Source organism: Taudactylus pleione, unplaced genomic scaffold, assembly GCF_031769625.1.
Source record: "Taudactylus pleione unplaced genomic scaffold, aTauple2 ptg000270l, whole genome shotgun sequence".
Lineage (NCBI taxonomy): Eukaryota > Metazoa > Chordata > Amphibia > Anura > Myobatrachidae > Taudactylus > Taudactylus pleione.
The window spans coordinates 802,772-823,636 of NW_028284672.1; the positions used below are offsets into that span (position 1 = coordinate 802,772).

General features: G+C 43.7%; 1 protein-coding gene across 1 annotated transcript; it reads left to right on the forward strand.

Moving 5' to 3' along the window:
* Positions 1-726: 726 nt before the first annotated feature.
* Positions 727-18,922, forward strand: LOC148513739 (uncharacterized). Its single transcript, XM_088481431.1, has 3 exons — positions 727-769; positions 13,211-13,352; positions 18,358-18,922. Exons 1-3 carry the CDS (start codon positions 727-729, stop codon positions 18,920-18,922), a joined length of 750 nt encoding a protein of 249 aa, XP_088337557.1.
* The last annotated feature ends 1,943 nt before the right edge of the window (positions 18,923-20,865 follow it).

The window sequence follows — 20,865 nt, forward strand, 5'->3', positions numbered from 1 at the left end:
AGGTCTCCCAGGCAAACGTATTTTGAGATAAGAAACCTTTCTTTTCATGGCTTGGAGACTGGGTAAGCCCTGTTTACAGCAAAACAAGTATTTTCTCTACTCTATGAATAGACCCCGTGTTTGAAAAATAACAGTTAGTAGCTAATTGGTTGGTAGTTTATCTCTCTCCACTTTGTCTTCTTTGTCTTTAACTCTTTAGCTCGCTGCTTGTCTCCTCTCCCACCCTTGATTCCTCTTTTCTTTCCCCTCATTCATTGTTGTTGTCTTTTTCTCCCTACTATTTTTTTTTAAAAAAGGACAGCAGTTTTAATTCAAGTTTACCTAACAAACCTGAAGTTCATGATATCATATTGTGCTATGTTAATATTGTTGCATCTCCCTGATGCAATATTTTACCTGGTACATTGTTTATTATGTGTTACCCAAACTATGTACAGTGTTCTCATCCATCACAAACTGAAGTCTTTATTATACAGCTGTACCTTTGTACTATATGATGCTTTTACTGCAGTTCACTCAATAAACACAATTTTTTTTTTTTTTTTAAAAAGAAGAGAATATGAAGATAATAACAGCGAAATAGAGCCAAGTATGGCATTAAAGTCTGACAGGTAATCCAGGTGTTGTAGAAAGATAAGAGAAATGAGGTATGAGCAGACAAACAAATAACAGCGGGATAAACTATATAAATATATTGCAGGTTTGAGATCAATGTTCAGTTTAACAATGAAAGTCCTGCTTCTACCTCTGGCACTGCTGTTCCTCACAGGTACTGTACACTGCCTCACGGCACATTATAATTATATACTACGTATACTAGCAAAGGATACCACTCTATTTTTCAGGGTAATTTATAAAGAGAGTGATCAGTAGGGATGTGCGGTTCAGATTTCCAAAAAAAACTAACACACTCGAACTTAGCAGTACGTAGTCAAATCGTATCCCAGTTCTGAATCACTTTGGGGTTGCCGAGTCCCGGCTCGGTAATGTTGTCATTTTTAAAACAAATTCGGGTCTTGAATTGCATATGTATAGGTCCAAATCACATGATTTTAGCTGTTTTTATTGATTATTTTAATCGATTATTATCGATTTTCATGGAATCCAAAACCGAAACAAATCCGAATCCGAACCAAAATACTTGAGGGTGGTTTTGGTGAAACCAAAATACGATGATGATTTAGAACAAAGCGAAAAACATGAGTCTGCGCACAACTATAGTATGTATCATACATCACAATCATGCAGGAATTAAGAGGTTTGCGAATCAGATGCTTTGGTTACATACAGTTTGTAGAATTACAATTAGATCATTGCATTTAATGAAGTAGTACGATAAGTGTTTAAGGGGTCTATTTACTAAGCAGTGTTAAGAGACAGAGTGAAAAGTGATAAGGTGCCAGCCAATCAGCTCCCAACTTTCATTTTTCAAACACAGCCTGTGAGATGGCAGTTAGGAGCTGATTGGCTGGCACCTTATCACTTTTCACTGTCTCCTAACACTGCTTAGTAAATAAACCTTTTAGTCTTCATTTTGCAAGAATATACGTCAAAACTTCAGCATGCACCATAGCACTAGGTAACATTCCATCTGGATAGAGAAAATATAAAAAAGCACCAATTCTAAAATGTTATCATTAAAAAGAATAGGAACCATAAATGGAGTATTAGAGGGAATCGGTAGATGATAGATAGCAAAAGTGTTAAAAAGTTTCTGCAGAGGTCTCCTTGCAGCAAGAGAGTTTGTTGCCCCCTTTCCTGACTGACACTGATCCTTTCTGTCCTACAGTATGCTCCCGTTACAGTTAATCCATGAACAGTGGTGCAGGTATTGTCAATCAATGAAAGACGGGGAATATGGTGCACTAAAATGTACATATGTTTTACTTATATATGCCTCAGTGGAGGGCTGTAAATTATTTATGCAGGGTTCACAAAATGTTGCTATTTCTACATTAGGTGTGCAAGGTTAAATTTTCACACTTCACAAATTAATGAGTGACATAAGGAGGTACACCTGTACTAACACTAGTAATTTGTTAATTGGTAAAAGAAGGAGACATACACGGCCACAGAAGGCATTTTAAAAACAATAAAATATATATATATATTTCTATCATAAATGTGGGGGTAATCACTTGTAGATTATGTAGTTCATATTCAGGCTGCTCCAAATAAACATTGAAAATGGGTTGGGTATGAGATTCCGGCTGTCGGGATGCCGATGGCTAGAACACCGACAGCGGCACCTCGATAGTCAGAATCCCGACACCCATAAGGAAATAACCCTTACCCTTACCCATAACCCTAACCCTTCCTCCCCGGTGCCTAACCCTAAACTCCCCCCCTAGTGCCTAAACCTAACATCCTCCTTCCCGCACCCTAAACCTAACACCAACCACAGTGCCTACACCTAACCTCCCCCCTAGTGCCTAAACCTAACCTCCCCCTCCCCATGCTCTAAACCTAACCCTCCCCCCTAGTGCCTAACCCTAACCCTCCCCCTAATGGCTAACCCTAACCCCACTCACTAACCCTCCCCCTTTTGCCCGATACTTTGCCGGCGGTCGGGATCCTGGTGCCGGGATCACAACGCTGTTTTCGGACGTCGGCATCCGGCACGGCGAGATGCTGGCTACATCCCGTTGAAACGCATCTCATAAATGTCATAACATGTTGAAATATCGATACTTACTTGGGCCTTTGTCAAGTCCCTCAATGAAAAGTACACACCAAGCAGCTGGACGCTAGGAGTAATACTGACACAGAAAACACTGGTTGTAATAGTTGAAGCCCTTTAACCACTTAACTGACGATTTTTCCAGCAAAACCGGTCAGAAATTGGCTGGTCCGCAGAAAAGTCCGGGTAGACAGAAGAGATCCATTCTGCACATGTGTAGAACAAATTTTCTCTTCAAAAAATACAGCCGGACGGTGCAGTTGCACTTTGTCATTTGAAATACAGCTGGCTGCATTCGCATCAAAACTGACCGATTTGCGCTGATCCCAATGTTTTGGTTTTGGATCTGGTTTCATCTGTGTGTTTTGGTTTTGGAATTGCAAAACCACCAAGTGTTTTGGGGGTCTATTTACTAAGCAGTGTTATGAGACAGAGTGAAAAGTGATAAGTAAGTGATAAGGTGCCAGCCAATCAGCGCCCAACTGTAATTTTTCAAACACAGCCTATGAGATGACAGTTTTGAGCTGATTGGCTGGCACCTTATCACTTTTCACTCTGTCTCATAACACTGCTTAGTAAATAGACCCCTTGGTTTTGGATCTGGGTTTCTTTTTTTTAAAAAATAATAAAAAGTTTTAAAAAACAGCTAAAATCATGTCATTTTTGCAATTCAAAACCCAAAATTCAGATTTAAAATCCAAATTCTGATCAGAACTGTGACTTGGATATATCAGGATCTCCACAGGTGATCAGAACCATGACTCGGATCTGTCTGGATTCACAAAATCCGGGTGGATTCGGATTTCTGGAGAACCGAACCGCCCATCTCTAATATCCACATTCGATTACATTCCTGATTTGGATTACATTTAGGTCCTGCCCTCGTGATTTCAGGTGCTGTGAGGTGGTGAAAATTGTCTGGAAATGAATGTCATTGATGATAATAATACTATAGGAACAAAAACAGGTCCAAGTAACATGAGTTTAGTTATTTTTAACATATTTTAATTAAATTCAAAGGGTGTGGAATTCAGTATTTTTATATATATATATATATATATATATATATATATATATATATATAATTATATATATATATATATATATATATATATAAAAGGTATAGATTACCACGCTCACCTTTGTTAGCTATGTATTACGTCTGTAATCTATATATATATATTAGTGATGAGCGGTTCGGATTCTGAGGAATCCGAACCTCTCCGAACAGGTGGAATCCGAGTCCACCCGAACGCAAGTTCGGGTGTTCCCGCCTGACTCGGATTCCACCTCGAGGCCGAACGTCACCCGTCCGGCGTCGGATTCTCGCGAGAGCCGAGTGACGTTCGGCCTCAATAAAAAGGCGCGGCGCCCGGCAGTCGGCGCCATTTCTCGCGTGACGCGTAGTTAGGTAGTTAGCTAGTGCGCTGTCTGTTCTAGTGTTAGATAGATTAGAGTAGGCAGTGCTCTGTGACTTTACTGGGCATAAGCCCTTGTGTGTGCTCTGTGACTGGGCATAATAAGCCCACTGTGTGTATGTGTACTCTACTACTCACTGTATTATACAAGCTCCATGACAACTGACAGGGCATAGCCCACTGAGTGTATTATACAAGCTCCGTGACAGGGCATAGCCCACTGAGTATTATACAAGCTCCTTGACAGGGCATAGCCCACTGTGTCTATTATACAAGCTCTGTGACAGGGCATAGCCCACTGTGTCTATTATACAAGCTCCGTGACAGGGCATAAGCCCACTGAGTGTATTATACAAGCTCCGTGACAGGGCATAAGCCCACTGAGTATTATACAAGCTCCGTGACAGGGCATAGCCCACTCAGTGTATTATACAAGCTCCGTGACAGGGCATAGCCCACTGAGTATTATACAAGCTTCTTGACAGGGCATAGCCCACTGTGTCTATTATACAAGCTCTGTGACAGGGCATAGCCCACTGTATCTATTATACAAGCTCCGTGACAGGGCATAGCCCACTGAGTGTATTATACAAGCTCCGTGACAGGGCATATGCCCACTGAGTATTATACAAGCTCCGTGACAGGGCATAGCCCACTGAGTGTATTATACAAGCTCCGTGACAGGGCATAGCCCACTGTGTCTATTATACAAGCTCCGTGACAGGGCATAGCCCACTGTGTCTATTATACAAGCTCCGTGACAGGGCATAGCCCACTGGGTCTATTATACAAGCTCCGTGACAGGGCATAGCCCACTGAGTGTATTATACAAGCTCCGTGACAGGGCATAGCCCACTGTGTCTATTATACAAGCTCCGTGACAGGGCATAGCCCACTGAGTGTATTATACAAGCTCCGTGACAGGGCATAGCCCACTGTGTCTATTATACAAGCTCCGTGACAGGGCATAAACCCACTGAGTATTATACAAGCTCCGTGACAGGGCATAGCCTACTGTGTCTATTATACAAGCTCCGTGACAGGGCATAGCCCACTGAGTGTATTATACAAGCTCCGTGACAGGGCATAGCCCACTGTGTCTATTATACAAGCTCCGTGACAGGGCATAAGCCCACTGAGTATTATACAAGCTCCGTGACAGGGCATAGCCCACTGAGTGTATTATACAAGCTCCGTGACAGGGCATAAGCCCACTGAGTATTATACAAGCTTCGTGACAGGGCATAGCCCACTGAGTGTATTATACAAGCTCCGTGACAGGGCATAGCCCACTGTGTCTATTATACAAGCTCCGTGACAGGGCATAGCCCACTGAGTGTATTATACAAGCTCTGTGACAGGGCATAGCCCACTGTGTCTATTATACAAGCTCCGTGACAGGGCATAAGCCCACTGAGTATTATACAAGCTCCGTGACAGGGCATAGCCCACTGTGTCTATTATACAAGCTCCGTGACAGGGCATAGCCCACTGGGTCTATTATACAAGCTCCGTGACAGGGCATAGCCCACTGAGTGTATTATACAAGCTCCGTGACAGGGCATAGCCCACTGGGTCTATTATACAAGCTCCGTGACAGGGCATAGCCCACTGTGTCTATTATACAAGCTCCGTGACAGGGCATAGCCCACTGAGTGTATTATACAAGCTCCGTGACAGGGCATAGCCCACTGTGTCTATTATACAAGCTCCGTGACAGGGCATAAACCCACTGAGTATTATACAAGCTCCGTGACAGGGCATAGCCTACTGTGTCTATTATACAAGCTCCGTGACAGGGCATAGCCCACTGAGTGTATTATACAAGCTCCGTGACAGGGCATAAGCCCACTGAGTATTATACAAGCTCCGTGACAGGGCATAAGCCCACTGAGTATTATACAAGCTCCGTGACAGGGCATAGCCCACTGTGTCTATTATACAAGCTCCGTGACAGGGCATAGCCCACTGAGTGTATTATACAAGCTCCGTGACAGGGCATAAGCCCACTGAGTATTATACAAGCTCCGTGACAGGGCATAAGCCCACTGTGTCTATTATACAAGCTCTGTGACAGGGCATAGCCCACTGTGTCTATTATACAAGCTCCGTGACAGGGCATAGCCCACTGAGTGTATTATACAAGCTCCGTGACAGGGCATAAGCCCACTGAGTATTATACAAGCTCCGTGACAGGGCATAAGCCCACTGTGTCTATTATACAAGCTCTGTGACAGGGCATAAGCCCACTGTGTCTATTATACAAGCTTCGTGACAGGGCATAGCCCACTGAGTCTATTATACAAGCTCCGTGACAGGGCATAAGCCCACTGAGTATTATACAAGCTTCGTGACAGGGCATAGCCCACTGAGTGTATTATACAAGCTCCGTGACAGGGCATAGCCCACTGTGTCTATTATACAAGCTCCGTGACAGGGCATAAGCCCACTGAGTATTATACAAGCTCCGTGACAGGGCATAAGCCCACTGTGTCTATTATACAAGCTCTGTGACAGGGCATAAGCCCACTGTGTCTATTATACAAGCTCCGTGACAGGGCATAGCCCACTGAGTCTATTATACAAGCTCCGTGACAGGGCATAAGCCCACTGAGTATTATACAAGCTTCGTGACAGGGCATAGCCCACTGAGTGTATTATACAAGCTCCGTGACAGGGCATAGCCCACTGTGTCTATTATACAAGCTCCGTGACAGGGCATAAGCCCACTGAGTATTATACAAGCTCCGTGACAGGGCATAAGCCCACTGTGTCTATTATACAAGCTCTGTGACAGGGCATAAGCCCACTGTGTCTATTATACAAGCTCCGTGACAGGGCATAGCCCACTGAGTCTATTATACAAGCTCCGTGACAGGGCATAAGCCCACTGAGTATTATACAAGCTTCGTGACAGGGCATAGCCCACTGAGTGTATTATACAAGCTCCGTGACAGGGCATAGCCCACTGTGTCTATTATACAAGCTCCGTGACAGGGCATAGCCCACTGTGTCTATTATACAAGCTCCGTGACAGGGCATAGCCCACTGAGTGTATTATACAAGCTCCGTGACAGGGCATAGCCCACTGTGTCTATTATACAAGCTCCGTGAAAGGGCATAGCCCACTGTGTGTATACAAGCTCTGTGACTCCAGTTCATAGTGATAAAGTAATATGGATCACGAGAATGAACTGAGATTAGAGCAGAAACAACATGTAAATGCTAGCATTGCAGCGGCTGGAAGTCCATCACTTTTATCTAAAGCTGATGCTCAAGGGCGTAGAGGCTTTAAAACCTTAGGGAACCTGAAATCAAAAAATTTAGATTTTACAGGGGTAAAGACAAAAAAAAAACCTCTAAAGACTACTACTTTTGCAGAGAAACAGAAAATTGGCAACATACCATTCACCACACGTAGCGGCAAGGAAAGACTCAGGCTTTGCCCTTTATTTCTGAGTGGTGGTTCTGCAGCTGTCAGTGAGGCATCTTGTGCCTCTCGTGATGATAAAAGACCTTTTCAATCAGACTATAGAAGTGTGAAAAAATTTAAAACCAATAAGGCAGTCGAACAAACTGTGTTTTTTGAAACACAAATGTCAGAAATCCCTGAGGAGAGTCTAAGTGGGTCCACAAGTGGCATTTCTATGTGTAAGCCTGACCTTTCAGAGAAGCCGCCCTCCACAGTTTCTTTTCCATCTGTAGTTGTGGGGATGAGCAGTATTGCCGAGGACATAGAAATTGAGGATGCCACCGTGGAATTGCAAGAGGATGAGAGGAATATATGTGCAGCTGATGCTGGCACTAATGAGGATGTTGAGGATGAGGATATTATTTGTATAAGTCAGGCACCAGTGGAAGCAGCTCTTGGCCAAGATAAGAAGGCCATTGCCATGCCTGGGCATAGAACCAAGAAATCCACATCTTTTGTGTGGAATTACTTTTACCCAAACCCTGACAACGTTTGTCAAGCCATTTGTAGCCTCTGTGAGACCACAGTTAGTAGAGGTAGGGACGTTAAACATCTAGGAACCTCTACGCTATTACGTCATCTGCAGCGAGCTCATGACAGGTGTTTGATAACAGAAACTACTGCAAAAAAAATAACAACAAGCAGTCCAGCATTAGCTAGATGCCTTCTCTCTACTAAATCCCAGCACCTGCAATCTCCACCGACAACACCTTCCTCCTCAATATCCTCAGGAATGATCAGTGGTAGTACAACATCCAATTTATTAGTGCTAAGTCACGGTGACTCCTCCAATTTCCAGGACACCTCAGAAGAAACTGAATCTTTGAGCGCTAGGCCTGCTGCTGCTGCTGGTGGATCTTCATCCCAGAAGTGGACAAAGAAGACTACTAGTAGTATACCAAAAAAACAATTGACTGTTAAAGAATCTCTTGCAAGGGGAAGCAAGTATGACAGCTCTCACCCTGTCGCACAGCGGATCACTGACGCCATGACAGCTATGCTAATATTAGATCTGCGTCCAATATCCTCAATTAATGCAGTGGGATTTACACAGCTAGTTGAGGTCATGTGTCCCCGGTACCAAATTCCATCTCGGTTTCATTTTACCCGAAAAGCCATTCCTCGGCTGTACCAGGACGTTAAACAGAACCTAATTATTGGTCTGCAAAATGCTATTGTACCCACTGTCCACTTAACCACAGATATGTGGACAAGCGGTAGTGGACAAACTAAAGATTACATGACTGTGACAGCCCACTGGGTGGGTGAATCGCCTTCAGCAGCAGCAGTATCTAACAAACAACACCAGCTCATTCAGAGGCAGGCAACTCTGTGCATCACCGGATTCAATAAGAGGCATACCGCTGACAACCTCTTAGAAAAACTAAGAGATGTCATAGAAACATGGCTTACCCCACTTGGACTCTCCTCAGGATTTGTGATTTCTGACAATGCTACAAATATAGTGAAAGCATTACAGCTGGGTGAATTCCAACACATCCCCTGTTTTGCTCACACAATAAACTTAGTGGTGCAGGGTTTTTTAAAAAACGACAGGGGCGTTCAGGAGATGCTGTCTGTGGCCCGAAAAATTTCGGGACATTTTCGGCATTCAGCAACAGCGTGCAGGAGATTGCAGCACCTGCAAGAGCAGTTTAATTTGCCCTGCCATCAACTGAAGCAAGAAGTGGTAACGAGGTGGAACTCAACCCTGTATATGCTTCAGCGGATGGAGGAGCAGCAAAAAGCCATCCATAGCTATACGACAAGCCATGACATTGGGAGAGGAGGGGGAATGTACCTTACCCCAGCACAGTGGAGAGTACTTTCTGTCTTGTGCAAGGTGCTCAAACCATTTGAAGTTGCCACTTGTGAAGTGAGTGCTGACACTGCTAGCTTGAGTAAGGTGATTCCCCTGATTTCGCTTTTGGAAAAGCAGCTGGAGAAATTGAAGGATGATATTAAACAAAGTGATTCCGCAAAGTATGCTGGACTGATAGATCAAGTCCTTTGTTCGCTTCGCCAGGATCCACGGGTGGCCAAGATCTTGAAATCTGATCATTATATTTTAGCAACCATTCTTGATCCTAGGTTCAAGTCATATGCTGTGTCTTTCTTTACAACTGACCCAGATCTTAAAAGAACCAAAGCGCTCCTGGTGAGCAAGTTGGCAGCTGAAGTGACACATGGCACTACGATGACGTCTCCTCCTTCGGTTTCTGCAGCAGCAGCCAGAAAAAAATGCACCTTTTCCAAAAGACCCAGTGGTGATGCAGATAAGTCAAGTCAACATTTTGACATCTGGTCGGGTCTAAAAGATTTGCCCAACACCAGTGACACCTCTACCGCAACTCCATCTAATACGATTACCATCCAAAGAATGGTGGAGGATTATTTTCAGGACACCATACACGTAGACATGTCACAGAGTCCCTTCGAATATTGGAAGAAAAAAAAGGCAATTTGGAGACCCTTGTATAAACTGGCTTTGCATTATTTAAGCTGCCCACCCTCCAGTGTGTACTCGGAGAGAGTTTTCAGTACAGCCGGGAACCTTGTGAGTGAACGACGAAGGAGGCTACTTCCACAAAATGTAGAAAAAATGATGTTCATTAAAATGAACTGGAAATTTCACGAGGAAAACCTTTCCCACCAATCACGTCACAGTACAGATACTTCTGTAATGGTAGATTCCAGCGGGGATGAACTGATATTGTGTGAGGAATCGGATGATGTACACACTGATGAGGGTGAGGATGGCAATGATGGTGACATCATGCCACTGTAGACCTGTTGCCTTTAGTAGATTGGAAGATTTTTTTGTGGGGGCCCAAACAAACCAAGCACTTCAGCCACAAAGTGGCAGTACCTGTCGCTGAAATGCTTTGTTTGTTAAAGTGTGCATGTCCTTTTTAAGATCCAACATAAAGGGTGGGTGGGAGGGCCCAAGGACAATTCCATCTAGCACTACCTTTCATTTCTGCCACTGCTGTGTGGCATAGTTTCATAGATGTGCTTTAAACTGTGGTGTCTGTGCCACTGCGCCGCTGCTCTGACGCTTGGTCACCAGTCAGCTCACTGCAACCTTTGGCCAATAATGGTGAAACGAATAATTTAAGCTGTGAGGTGGTCTAAATTGACTGTAAATGACTGGAAATTAATGTTATTGAGGTAAATAACACTCTAGGAAGAAAAAAAAGCCCAATTTATGTAATTTTAGCTTTTTTTGCCAATTTTGGCAAAAAATCCAAATCCAAATCCAAATCCAAAGCCAGTCACCGCAGTTTGGCAAATCCAAATCCAAATCCAAAGCCGGATGACGAATTAGAACCAAATCCAAATCCAAATCCGCCAAAAATGGTCCGGCGCACATCCCTAATATATATTATATATATATATATATGTATATATATATATTGATCCAGTCGACTGTTATTTTAACCCTAAGCCTCACCCTAACCCTCCCCCTAGTGCCTAACTCTAACCCTCTCCATGGTACCTAACCATAACCCCCCCAGTGCCTAACCATAACCCTCCCCGTGGTGCCTAACCCTAACTATCCCATTTCACCCGCTAACCTTAACACTCCGCCAAATGCCTATCTCTAAACCTAACCCTCATCCTAACCCTAAAAATCAGAAAAAAACATGTGTCAACCTTTTCGGTGTCAACCTTAGTCCATGTCGACCTTTTAACTGTTGACCATTTAACGCTGTCAAGCTTTTAACCCTGTTTATCTATTGCCTGTTGACCATTTGGTGTCGACCTATTGACTGTCTATCTCTAGACACTGTAGATCTTCCATCCCTTTACCAAAATCCAAAACCAACCAAAACACTAGAGGTTGGGTTTGACAAAACCAAAACACACCGATGATTTAGAACAAAAGCCAAAACCAAAACACAGGGATCTGCGCACATCTCTAATATATACGCTCTATATACAGTCAGGTGCATAAATATTGGGACATTGACAGAATTTTCATATTTTGGCCTCTATTCACTACCACAATGGCTTTGAAATGAAACAAACAAGATGTGCTTTAACTGCAGACTTTCAGATTTAATTTGAGGGTAATTACATCCAAATCAGGAGAACGGTGTAGGAATTACAACGGTTTCTATATGTGCCTCCCACTTTTTAAGGGGCCAAAAGTAATGGGACTATCAACTCAAAAGCTATTTCATGGACAGGGGTGGGCTATTCCCTCATTATTTCATTATCAATTAAGCAGGTAAAAGGTCTGGAGTTGATTCTAGGTGTGACATTTGCATTTGGAATCATTTGCTGTCGACTCTCAATATGAGTTCCAAAGAGCTGTCACTATCAGTGAAGCAAGCCATCATTAGGCTGAAAAATCAAAACAAACCCATCAGAGAGATAGCAAAAACATTAGGTGTGGCCAAATCAACTGTTTGGAACATTCTTAAAAAGAAAGAACGCACCGGAGAGCTCAGCAACACCAAAAGACCCGGAAGACCACGGAAAACAACTGTGGTTGATGACAGATTAATTATTTCCCTGGTGAAGAAAAACCCCTTCACAACAGTTGGCCAAATAAAGAACACTCTCCAGGAGGTAGGTGTATATGTGTCAAAGTCAACAATCAAGAGAAGACTTCACAAGAGTGAACATAGAGGGTTCACCACAAGATGTAAACCATTGGTGAGCCTTAAAAACAGGAAGACCAGATTAGAGTTTGCCAAACAACATCTAAAAAAGCCATTACAGTTCTGGAACAACATCCTATGGACAGATGAGACAAAGATCAACTTGTACCAGAGTGATGGGAAGAGAAGAGTATGGAGAAGGAAAGGAACTGCTCATGATCCAAAACATACCACCTCATCAGTGAAGCATGGTGGTGGTAGTGTCATGACGTGGGCATGTATGGCTGCCAATGGAACTGGTTCCCCTGTATTTATTGATGATGTGTGCTGACAAAAGCAGCAGAATGAATTCTGAAGTGTTTTGGGCAATATTATATGCTCATATTCAGTCAAATGCTTCAGAACTCATTGGACGGTGCTTCACAGTGCAGATGGACAATGACCCGAAGCATACTGCAAAAGCAACCAAAAAGTTTTTTAAGGCTATAAAGTGGAATGTTATGCAATGGCCAAGTCAATCCCCTGACCTGAATCCGATTGAGCATGCATTTCACTTGATGAAGACAAAACTGAAGGGAAAATGCCCCAAGAACAAGCAGGAACTGAAGACATTTGCGGTAGAGGCTTGGCAGAGCATCACCAGGGATGAAACCCAGCGTCTGGTGATGTCTATGTGTTCCAGACTTCAGGCTGTAATTGCCTGCAAAGGATTTGCAACAAAGTATTAAAAAGTGAAAGTTTGATTTAGGATTGTTTAGTTTGTCCCATTACTTTTGGCCCCTTAAAAAGTGGGAGTTACTTATAGAAACCATTGTAATTCCTACACCGTTCACCTGATTTGGATGTAATTACCCTCAAATTAAATCTGAAAGTCTGCAGTTAAAGCACATCTTGTTTGTTTAATTTCAAAACCATTGTGGTGGTGAATAGAGGCCAAAATATGAAAATTCTGTCAATGTCCCAATATTTATGCACCTGACTGTATGTGGTGTGTTTTTGTGTGTGTAACTACATTATATTGATACTGCAGGGGTACAGGGACACTACCTTTGGCAGAAAGATGAACCTAGAGGTGGAAGTGCCATACGGACTATACTCGACATCATTCGGAATGCAGAAGCATTTGCTGAGGAATGTAAGAAAAACCTGGAGGATTCAGATTTCGGAAAAGAGTAAGTTAAAACACATTGTTACACTAATACAAACACTGGAACATATGAGTAAATTGAGGTCGAAGTTAAAAGATGTAGGTCAGTGATTCTAAGAGGCAAGGAGGTCTAGATCAGTAGCTTTGTGTTAAGGTTCCCGCTAGGCTGCTTTAGCGGGATGCCTTGCCCTGCTTGATTTCAAAAAGGCAGAATGCGCCCTGCCCTTTTGGCGGTGCCCTGCTAAACCAACATGCCGGGTAGCGTCCTCACTTATGGGCCAAAGTGTCCCGCAGGTGGGCTAAATTGCAGTGCAGGGCTTACCGCCGGTGAATAGATACTGTGCGCATGTGCACGGCATCTATTCACAGAGAGGGGAGAGCTTGGGGACAGCCCAGATGTCAGTAAGTGCTGGGTACGTCCCCAAAAGTGATGTAAGACACGCTCCCTTTTCTCGTGGCCATGCCCCGCTTTTCGGCCACACACGCGCTTACGGTGCGCACTAGACTGCCCTTTCTACACTTTGGCACCCTGCCTACCGCTGGACCTAGAATGAACACTATGGGTGGCCTGTTTTTGGTCACGCATAATTACAAGAGTCTAATGGCTAGATTTACTCAATGTCAGGTTTTTAAAAGCTGCTGATTTTTTAATTTTGCCCGCAGAAATTAAAACAGCAACACTATTAAATGGAGAACACGGGCAGTTTTGCATTTAATGTTATCGCTATTTTAACTTCTGTAAAAACCACTGTCAATTGGTCGCTTTGAAAGATCAATTTTTATTAAATATACCTCTAAGTGGTCAAATTCTGTAGGTCAATGAAGATGGATAGGGCACTCCTCTCATACAATAGACCAGTGGTTCTCAAACTCGGTCCTCAGGACCCCACACAGGTCACATTTTCCAGGTCACCCAGCAGGTGCACAGGTGTATTCATTACTCACTGACACATTTTAAAAGATCCACAGGTGGGGATAATTATTTAATTTTTGATTCTGTGAGGAGACCTGGAAAACATGCACTGTTTGGGGTCCTGAGGACCGAGTTTGAGAACCTGTGCAATAGACGATATGATGTTCAGACATCTCGAACAATGTTAATTTCAAAACATAATAATAATCAAAATTTTTACTTATTTCTTCTTATTAAAAACTGAGTAAGTAAATTGCACTCACCAGAACCAGGTGAGAGGGGAGCATTGACAGGTGCCTTAGATCTTCTATTTTTTTCTGTGGTGCATTTCCACTCAGATGATCCAAACCCAGGTGAAAGAGGAGTATTGAAAGGTGTCTATAACTGTGATTTTACTGTGTTGAACTGCACCACCTTTAATACAGGACAAGATTGGCCAACCAATCAGAGACTACGAGACAATAAATATATATAAGAACCACAAAGAGCCATGCTCTCAGACCTCTCCACATGATATCAGACATTCTCAAATATCCCTTACATGCTGTGGCGGCTTAAGAGCCGGGGCTGCAGCGCAGTCCAAAATTCAAATAGGGGAGCCACCCTAACTGCACTACCAAACGCTGCCCAATATCGCCGGCCAGGACTCACTGGCAGTTGGTGTTGCACCCGTTTGAATTTTGGACTGCGCTGCAGCCCACCTCTGGAGCCACCACTGCTTACATGCCCATCAGACCTTCCAGATCTCCATATTCTATCAGACCTCCCAACTACAAACAGATATCCACACATGCCCCTTACATGACCATCATACCTCTCCACATGCCATCAGACCTCCATATGCCATCAGTAGGGCCATATTAACAATGGGGCTGATTGGACTACAGCCCCAGGTCTACACATAGGCCCATTATCAAGACAGCAAGATGATGATCAAGTCGGTGGACTGACCATACAGTCAGTCATAAATCAAAAGTATTAAAATTGTATTTTATTCTCCTCATAAAATTATGCAATGTTCCTGTACATCAATAAATTGCACGAAGAGGGCATGACCGCTATCTCCAGTAAGTGCAGTACTGACGGCTTCATATACTGTGCATATACTGTGCAGGATGCCTGTCTGGAGCATCCACTGGACACTCTGCAGGTGCTGCAGCAGCTATCCTGGCTGCAGGGTGCCATTCCAGGCATCCCTTTAGTCAGGAGCAAGGGTCATAGGGTGGTGATGGTACTGCCCACAGAGCCTCTGCCCCTAGCTATTTTCGGCTCTGCAATTTTTCCTACTTTTTATGTATTTCTGGAGATTTGGGGGTAAACTTACTAAAGTGAGAACCATTCAGATTCTACTTAACATTTAGCTGGCACCTTCTAGAGGATAATAGCTAGAATCTGATTGGTTGCTATGGGCAACATCTCTTCTAAAACTCACTTCTAAAAACTCACTTTAGTAAATGTACCCCTTTGTGGCTGTTAGTGTAGGGGGAGTACTTGTCTACATGGCACAGATCACACCCACACAGCACTGTTCACACCCCCTCCTCTTCTCATAATAGGCCCTTGATTATGTTCAGCCCTAGGCTCTTAGGGGTCTATTTACTAAGCCTTGAATGGAGATAAAGTGGACGGAGATAAGGTACCAACCAACCAGCTCCTAACTGTCAGTTTTCAAACACAGCCTGTGACATGGCAGGAGCAGGGGTGCCGAGAGGGGGGGAGCAGGGCCGGATTATAGGGAGGGCGAAGGGGATGATCGTCCCGGGGCCCCCACACATAAGGGGCCCCCACACACTGCCCAGAGTCTCCGCTGCTATTAACAGCATTTAGTTGGCGCCGGCGCCGCTATTGTTCTTGTTGGCGGCTGTTCCCTAACAGCGGCCGCCGAGGAGCTTTCTACAGCCAGAGTCTCGCCAGATTTGACGTCATCATCTCGCGAGACTCTGACTGTAGGAAGCTCCTCGGTGGCCGCAGTCACTGACAGTCAGAGGGAGCCGAGGCGCCACTCCAACATAAAGCAGAGGTGAGTCATGGTTCCCTCTTGGTGCACCTCAGCGGTGCAGAGCACTGACAGGCAGGTACTGTAGTTCTTAGTGTGTATATACACACACACACACATGTATATGTATATAGCCATATATACTGTATGTGTGTATGTATATATATATATATATGTATATATATAATATATATATATTGTGTGTGCTTTTATATATATATATATATATATAATGTATATAGTGTGCTTACACACACAGTATATTTATATATGTGTGTATATACACACTAACACCTATATATGAGTGTGTAGTAGTTTATATACAGATATACTGTGTGTTTATATATATATATATATAGCGGTTACATAGAGGCCCCCACAAGTTTGTTGCCCAGGGGCCCCCACAGACCTTAATCCGGCCCTGAGGGGGAGAGTGTGTACAATTTACCCAGGCCCGGGCTTCCAGTGGGGCCCGGGTCCGGGTCCGGCGCCGCCCCCTACATTCCTCCCTCCTTCCTCCCTCGCAGCAGCCCAGCACACAGCTTGTGCTGAGATGCAGTGGGAGATTGCTCGAGGCTGCTAGGCAGCAGCCACGAGCAATCTCCTATGCCTGAGGGTCGGAGCGATCACACTGATCACGCCCCCCCTGGCTTTGCGCCGGTCTGAGGGGCTCATAGCGCCCCCTCCGTGGCGCTGCAAAAGTATGGTTTTTGGTTTTTTCCTCAAGGGGGCGTGGCCACACCTCCTGCAATTAGGCCACGCCCCCTCTTTACCGGGGCCCAGCAGGGCTCTCTACGCCCCTGGTTAGGAGCTGATTGGCAGCCCCACATCTGGAGCCGCCACTGCTTTTAATTACTGTCATATGTAATGTTGTTAATATTAGCTCTTTACAGATAATTAGGGCTGATTTTGAGTTGGCGGCAAAACAAGAAAAAAACATAAAGCAAGTACCTTTGCACCAGGAGAAACCATGCTGCAATGCAGGGGGTGTGAATATATTTATTTTATTTTTGCATGCAGGGTAAATACTGGCTGATTTTGCATGTAGCCCACAAATGCTGGACAGCTTTATTATTACACTATAATTCAGATTTTAGTTTGGACACGCACCTCTAAAATCCAAATCTCTCTGAACATTTTATATCTGCCCCACCGCCACCTGCAGAGCAATATGATGTTGCCCTGGTGCCAGGGGCGTTTTAAGAGAGGAGGGGGCCCGTGTGCAGCCTCCGCTTGGGCCCCCTCCTCTCTGGCAGTGCAGTAGATTCTGGCTTAATGCCAGAATCTACTGCGCAAGAGCGGGGCTCAGGGACATCTTTTCTGCGCATGCGCGAGTGACCGGGATAATGGCCGCCGCTATTTTCCCTGTGATATTTGCTGCTCTGCAACGCTGGCCTGGTGCTGCAGAGACTGCGGAAAGGTTAGTATAAATTAAATATGGGTGCAGGGTATGCGGTGTGGGCCCCCCTGGACCCAGGGCCCGTGTGCACCGCACACCCTGTACCCATTATAAATACGCCCATGCAAGGTGCAAAGTTACTGGTTTTTTTTTGTTTTCCTCCTATCGCAAACTAAGCCGCGGAATTGGTAGATATGGCTTCCCACAAACTGTTTTTCTTCTTCTTCCTGATTTGATAAAAATTACTTATGAGGGGAAAGTAGTTATGTCAATATCTATGTCTATGTATATCAAATATGCTCCCCAGATCTGCCCCATAATCCTACCCTACTGTCTTCTCTCTCTGCTAATACCGCTTACCTGTTTCAGGATTTCTTCAAGCTGAATTTTATGTTTTTATTGGTTCACGTGTCTACTGCAAAAGTATTGTAATACCTAATGCAAATAACTTTGTTTTATAACAACTGCACCTATTACAAGCACAAGAGGGTATATTTACTAAAGTGCAAGTTTTTAGATGTGTAGATGTTGCCCATAGCAACCAATCAGATTCTACCTAACATTTATCAAGCACTTTCTAGAAGATAATAGCTAGAATCTGATTGGTTGCTATGGGCAACATCTCCACTTCTAACAACCTGCACTTTAGTAAATATACCCCAAGAAGCTGCTTTTATGTATAAAGAAGAAACACTTAAGAGATAAATTTATATTTTCTGCAGATACAAAATTAAGGAGAAGTTGCAAGCGGCACATGATAATGCTGGTCAACTAGTAAAATACCTTAGAGAAGTCTCCAGAATATGGGATGAGAAGATTCAGGAGAACTTCCCCGTGTACACTGAGAAGGTTGTACCTATTTACAACAGCTATCTTGGCAGTTTTATTAAATTGTTCCTGACTTTTGGAACTGAAGTTGACCGTGTAGCATATGATCATTTTGCTGGAATAAATAAACATGTAAGAAGTTTCTTGGAAGATCTGGGAGCCATAGCAGAGAAGAGCCGGGACTCGCTGCGAGCTGAGGTAGACATTCTGCGTGATAAGCTGCAGCCCTATGTGGATGATGTCCGAGCTGAGTATGAGAAGTACAGCAAGGACATAAGAGATGGGGCAGGTAGAAAGGCTACAGAGCTGAAGGAACAGGTGGAAAAGCAGGTGGATGAGATAAGGGAACGTGCACAACCCTATATCCAATCTCTGCAGAAACATGTCGGTTCCAATTATGAAGAGATCGGGACATTGCTCGACAAATTACTGAAGGAACTTTACATTTCCAACAGTTAATAATAAATGCAACTACACACGGGAGAGCAAGACTTGCATTTTGTCATTACGCAAAAATGATGACTCCGCTGATTAATATAATTAACACCTATAACATCTGACAAGTCGTTCATTTCCTTTTATCTCAGTTGCTTCTCACTCCATTATTTTCACTGCAATGCTATTGAATTCTCCTGTTTTGAATGTTATTTGTATTAGTAACAATTACATGGGTCCATCTTTTTAAATACATTTGAACATAACCTTTTAAGCTTGTTAGGGAACGTCACTAAAAATAAAAAAAACATATTGTTGTAAAGTTTTTGCATTTGAAATTGACTAACGATATAACCCAAAGAGTATATACAAGTGTTGGACTGTGGTGTGGAAGCTCCAATCAGTGAGTCTGGTTATAATTGTCCATAGAAAATAGCATCTCTTATGTAGTAACTAGTTACTGTAAATACACAGTTTCTCTTTATATTAAAGCATGAGTACTGTATGTTGCTCTCTTAGGCTTGGGGCATATCAGCGTATATGCTGGATACTTTAAGGTTTATAGCAACCTATAGGGGAAGATGTGTCAAACCTTCTAAAGAGGACAAGTTGGAGTGTTGCCCATAGCAGCCAATCATCTTGTCATTTATCCAGTACAATCTATAAAATGACAGCTAGTGTCTTATTGGTTGCTAAGGGTAAAATCTCCAACTCACAAACAAATGTGATTGAAAAACAGAGATTATATAGAAAGCGCTATTATGTGTTACACGAGTAATGTAATGAACAAATGCAATAAAAAAAGCGGCAACATTAAAAAACAGAAAACTTCATCCAATAAAGAATTGTTTATAGCTCTTTTTGGTGTGTTTGTTGTAGTCTTATAATTAGAAAGGGCCATGGAAGCATACCGAACGAAGGCGCGGACAGCCGTGGGGGGAGGGTTAGGTTTTAGGGCTCCCGGGGGGACTTAGGGTTAGGCACCACCCTGGGAGGGTTAGGTTTATGCTAGGGGAAGGGAGGTTAGGCAGTGTCGGACTGGGGTATGAAGGGCCCACCAGGTAAATGCAATGGAAGGGGCCCACTAGAAGGGAGTGGCAAGCCATTTCGTAGGGGTGGTCATCAACTGGAGTAGTGTGGCCTGATGTCTTTAGGAAATTAAACATGAAAAAAAATTAATGGAGGCTAGTTTGTTGCACAGATCTAACATTACAGAATGTGTACAACAATGGGGGAGAGGGAAGGGAGGAGATGTGGCCGGATTACTGGCAACCAGGAGAAGGATCAGGGTTAGTAGGCGCTGTGGTGGATCTAGAGGGGAGGTGTCCCTGTCGAGCAATCAGAGCACATTTTCCTGGCAGAGTAGTGCCTATGCCACAGACCCTGGAGGCCGTGGCAAGTGTCTCAGTGGAAATGTATGGGTATGGGGTGTATTATGGCATAATAGGATGGTGAAGGGTGGCAGAATGTATCATTAGAAATAGAGTACCGGAGTGGATTAAGGTAGAGGCGAGTGGAAAATATGTAGGTTGGAAGAGAAGGGAAGGTATAGAGGGAGCAATGTTCTCTTACTGGCATCCCTAATATATTTCTACCAACAGTGTATGTCCCCAAAATATAATAGAAAGTATTAACAAAACAGCAATTAAATCCAATAGTTTGTGTCAGAAAAAATTACACAGTGTAGTCTAAGGCATCTTCATGTGAAGGGAAACTGACTGTATTTTTTCTTACCAACCACGTAAATTGAACTTAGGCATTTCATCCTAAGTGCTGATCCCCCAACAACAACAACAACTACTAACATTGGCTTAATTTAAGGCGTTTTCTATGACCTTCAGTCCGCTGGGTGCGGCTGAGGCTCCTTGGATCCTCCTCCTTGTTGTCTACCTCCCTGGACCTCACTCCAGGAGCATGACTTCATTGCTGATTCCATGTGTGTGTTCCAGAATGAAATCTGGCTCAGT

What these genes read in the sequence shown, in the direction of transcription:
- LOC148513739 (XM_088481431.1), top strand. Translation starts at nt 727, where the DNA reads ATGAAAGTCCTGCTTCTACCTCTGGCACTGCTGTTCCTCACAG. An exon ending in GGCACTGCTGTTCCTCACAG is followed by an intron (nt 770 to 13,210) that starts GTACTGTACACT and finishes TTGATACTGCAG; the next exon opens with GGGTACAGGGACACTACCTT. An exon ending in GATTCAGATTTCGGAAAAGA is followed by an intron (nt 13,353 to 18,357) that starts GTAAGTTAAAAC and finishes TATTTTCTGCAG; the next exon opens with ATACAAAATTAAGGAGAAGT.